The 4,293-nt window shown below is 49.6% G+C and overlaps 1 protein-coding gene across 1 annotated transcript; it reads left to right on the forward strand.

Annotated features, from left to right (window-relative positions):
• Positions 1 to 247: 247 nt before the first annotated feature.
• LOC148050376 (ubiquitin carboxyl-terminal hydrolase 17-like protein 6) lies at positions 248 to 2,141 on the forward strand. Its single transcript, XM_087742861.1, has 6 exons — positions 248 to 389; positions 837 to 947; positions 1,023 to 1,125; positions 1,273 to 1,340; positions 1,521 to 1,591; positions 2,055 to 2,141. The coding sequence occupies exons 1-6, from the start codon at positions 248 to 250 to the stop codon at positions 2,139 to 2,141; spliced, it is 582 nt and encodes a 193-aa protein (XP_087598987.1).
• Positions 2,142 to 4,293: the final 2,152 nt, after the last annotated feature.

Raw genomic sequence — 4,293 nt, forward strand, 5'->3', positions numbered from 1 at the left:
GCAGACTCTTTTCCAAAACTGTTTCTTAACCAGGAAATGCCAATGGCAGTGTTAGGCTTCCCCCGACGTTTCTCTCTTGGAGGTTAGAGCCGGTTTACCTGGGTGGTCCTCTACAGAAGTCGACTTTCAAAATAGGCTCTCATACAACAGCATCGTCTCATCTCTTTTCAAATGTCATTTCCCTGCAGTCCTTGCCAAGGGAATGGCTCTGCCACAACGCATCCTCTTTCCCCTGGAGAAGATTTGCATGGACTGGAAGCAAAGACAGAGAGCTGGAGCAGGACTCCACAACCTGGGCAATACGTGCTACCTCAACTCCGTCCTGCAGTGCCTGACGTACACACCCCCTCTGGCCAACTACCTGCTCTCGCGTGAGCACAGCCGGTCATGTGAGTACTTTCATGAACATCTCCTTGTAAATCTCTTGGGCACTTCCCAAGGATTCCCAGCATCTGGAATTTGATTGAGGAGAAAAGCAGCCCTTCTTTGTCAGCCCCCTGAGTGGTGTTCTTTGAACGCTCAAGCCTAGAAGGCTCTTGTCCTCTCTAGGTACGTTCACCTTCAGAAGGGCACCACTTTCTAGCCCCAGGTCTCGGTCCCTGTTCCTGACAGTTCAACTCTCTTTGCTTATTGCACAGAAAACTGCTGTCACTTAAGCATCCCCCTGAAGAAAGTTTTCTATGCACTAAAATGGCCCGGGCTTGTTGGGACATTGGCACCTTGGGAGAAGGGGACTGGAGACTGTTATCTTCTAATTTCAAGATCTTCATTAAGTTTCCCACTGCTATGGATATTTTGCTAACCTGAGAAGCTTCCCTCCCTCCCTCCCTCTTCAGGTGGCCAGCAAGGCTTCTGCATGATGTGCATAATGGAAGCGCACGTTAACGGGGTCCTGCATGCTTCAGCCAGGGCCATCCAGCCTTGGGCTGTCCTCAGTGTCCTCACACGTAAGGCATTTCAGGTGCTTTTACATGCTTTCTTCCCTTCTTGCAGGAGACAGCTACTAACTTCTTCTTTCTTAGGAATAGGAGAACATTTGCGGCTTGGCATGCAGGAAGACGCCCACGAGTTCTTACGCTACACTGTCGATGCCATGCAGAGAGCTTGTCCGAGGGGAAGCAGCGAGTAAGCACAAGCAAATTACCTCTTCCATGCTCCTGAGCTCTTTGGACTCCTTGGTGTACTCCCATCAAGGAAACCCGATGCCCAGGGTTTTCAGACAAAGCAAAACTCTGGGAGGAGATAACTCTCTGCCTTACCATTTCTTTCCAGCTTGGACATCTCTTCTCAAGCAACTACCATCGTCCATCAAATATTTGGGGGCTTTCTAAGATCGAGAGGTACTTTTTACAAATATTACTGGCCTTCGATTGGTCTGTGGCTCTTTCTCTCTTTGTGGTAGACAGCTTCTAGTACGCAGCAGTTGTGTCCAGTGTCTCCAAAGCAGTACGTGTTGGGCATTGAAATGGGCACAGTTAGCCTCCTTCCCCACCTGAGAAGCATTTCTCTTTGCCTTCCAGTAACGTGCTTGAGCTGCAAAGCCGTTTCCGACACCTACGAGGCATTCCTTGATATTGCTTTGGACATCCAGGTAAGATGTTTGGAAATTGTGGTGCAAAAGGTTTCAAGGCCCCTGCAGGGGGCCAAGGTTATCTCCAGTTAACTCCGTTGACTTAAAACTGTGGGCTGTTACCACGCCAGAGCTTGGTAGGGGATGGGAAGGGAACCGGGCTTCTGGGCTCCTTCTCTGGAAGCCCCCTAAATGGTCTGCCTGTGCTGGGTGCTGGGTGTCAGCTGGGCAAAGAGTAAGGATGGTATCTGCAGCCATGATGACACTGTCAGGCCACCCTGCTTTGGACTCCCTCAATAGGCGTCTGATTGCTGGATGGATGGGGTTGATTGCTTTTGCTACTTTTGACCACGCGTACCACAGGCAACTCTGGTACCACCCAGGGGTAGCTGCTTATTGGGATAACGCTGGTACCACACGGGCAGCTATTTCTTGGGATTTTGAGTTTCCAGGAGCTTAGTGCTCTCCTTTCTTTCTCATCCAGGCAGCCTCAACTGTCACTGCAGCTCTGGAAGACTTTGTCAAACCTGAGCAGCTGGATGGCGAAAATGGCTATAAATGTAGCAAGTAAGATTATTACTAATGACATCTTCCTAGCAGATACTGGGTTAGGGTATTACATGTCTGGGAGCACCAGTTATGTTTTGACTTCATTGAGAAACCCAGTCATGAGACAGCTTGGGGTTTTTTTCTTTTTTTTTTCCTTCCCCGTACAACTAATCCACCCGAATCATCTGGAACTTGGAAAATAACACATTTATTTCTAAGATGGGTAAATTTTTCTCTTCTGCCTGAATATTTGGAAAGCTTTCATGAGAATTTTATTCCTGGCATCGTCTGCCCAGGAGGTGGTCAACCTTCCTAGCTAGGAAGCTGCCCACTGAACTACCCCTAGGGCCAGAAGGGAAAAGACAGGTCCCATATGCAGCGGGGAGCCAAAGCAAGGAGGAGCTCTGGGCAGGGATTTGGCAACAGCAGCTTCCTCAAGAAACCAAACAACCCTTGCCAAGGCTTTTTGGATGCTTGCGTCTCTGTGCAGGAGACCTCAGTCCTTGCAGCAGCAGCAGCAGCCCCTGCCGGCTCTCTGAACAGTGTCATGCCTAGGTCTGGTCTTGTAAAGACTGCAGACTGCTGCCCTCCAAAATGAGCCACCTGAGACCGAAGCTACCTTCGGTGAGAGCGTGTGGGCTTAAGGGGTCTGAAATGCAAACCTGTGCGCACGATAGCTGCGCAAAACAAGCCTTAACTCAGCCCTATACAGGTGGGGGGCAGAGTGGGGAGAAGATGGGTTGCAACAGTTGGGTCTGTGCTTCTTTCAAGGTGTGAACAGCTGGCCACTGCATCCAAGAGGCTTACAATTCATCGCTCCTCCAATGTCCTGACAGTCTGCTTGAAGAGATTTGATGCTTTCTCTGGCAGAAAGATTAGCAAGGTATGGACACAAGTGCACTGCAACTTTGTCTGCTTGGAAGGAGACCTTTCCCGAAGGAGAATCCTTTTTTGGAAGTTGTTCATGTCTGCACACCACAGCTATCGAGTGCAGCCGTCTAAGAAAAATCAAGGCAATAGCTATGCCTTGCTCTTTCCCTTGTGCTAAGAGGAAAGTGCCAATGTGAAGACAAGCCCTTTCCTGTGCTCGTCAAGAGCTGCTTTGGCCAACAACAGTTTTCTGCCACTGCAGTGATGAAATGGCAACACCTGGTTTGGATGAACTGAGAAGATCTGTTTCTATGCCTCTAGCCTGGGTTTGCTGGCAAGGTCTTCTCAGGCTGCTTCCTGAAGACTCTCAGGATAATTTGGGGGTCTTCTTGGTCTCTCTTTAGGTTGTGCAGTATCCGGAATCTCTGGACCTTGCCGCATACATGTCTCAAGCCCCTGGAGAACCACTCCTCTATTCCTTGTATGCCGTCCTGGTACATGAAGGGTCCAGCTGCCAGGCAGGACACTATTACTGCTTCGTGAAGGTAGGAGACAACTCTGTGATTTGCACTGGTGTATGGTGTCCGTGTCCTTCAGTGGTGTTCTGCCTGTGGTCTTGCTTTAAAACCCCTGCAGTTCATCTAAAGATACCATTGCCTTTCTTTGCAGGCCAGCGATGGACACTGGTACAAGATGAATGATGCCTCTGTGGATCGTTGTGACATCAAGACGGTTCTCTGCCAGAGTGCATATTTACTCTTCTATGCCAGGTAATGACAAGTGTGCAACAGTGCTCAGAATACACTGCTTCTCCTCTTACTGATCTTGGTGGTGGTGGTGCTCTCCTCCGGTGGGTCTTGCTTTCTGGCCTAGGAGAGAATGCCTGTTTGTCCAGTTGAGTTCTGTCTCTTCTGCAGTTTGCCACCTCCTGCTTTCTCCCTCCTTGTCTGGCACTAAATGTTGCGCTTGTGTAACTGGCTAGCCGTCTGCTCTCTGAGACTGGCTAGCTGCAAAGAGGCCAAATGGAGGTCCACGAGGGTTTAAGATGAGTTACTGCTCTGAGAGGGACAGACATGGCTGGAAGACCATGATCTCATTCCCAGCTTCTAGCATTGCTTCAGTCTTCTGCCTGTCACATCAAGTGCTGCCAGAAAGTGACAGGATGAGACTGAAGCCATGAGGAGGCTGCAAGAACAACCCTAGACTAAGATCACTGTTGTTTCTCCAGGAACCACGATTTGACCCCTGGAGCAGGCGCTGAATGCCAAGAGACAAAGAGCATTTCCATGACAAAGCTGGATCAA

Source organism: Nipponia nippon, unplaced genomic scaffold, assembly GCF_047370975.1.
Source record: "Nipponia nippon isolate SJK-2023a ecotype South Korea unplaced genomic scaffold, ASM4737097v1 scaffold_87, whole genome shotgun sequence".
Taxonomy (NCBI): domain Eukaryota; kingdom Metazoa; phylum Chordata; class Aves; order Pelecaniformes; family Threskiornithidae; genus Nipponia; species Nipponia nippon.

Coding starts and splice junctions, on each gene's coding strand:
- LOC148050376 (XM_087742861.1), top strand. CDS start 248: ATGGACTGGAAGCAAAGACAGAGAGCTGGAGCAGGACTCCACAACCTG. Junction 948..1,022: donor TGTCCTCAGTGTCCTCACAC/GTAAGGCATTTC, acceptor CTTCTTTCTTAG/GAATAGGAGAACATTTGCGG. Junction 1,341..1,520: donor GGGCTTTCTAAGATCGAGAG/GTACTTTTTACA, acceptor TTTGCCTTCCAG/TAACGTGCTTGAGCTGCAAA.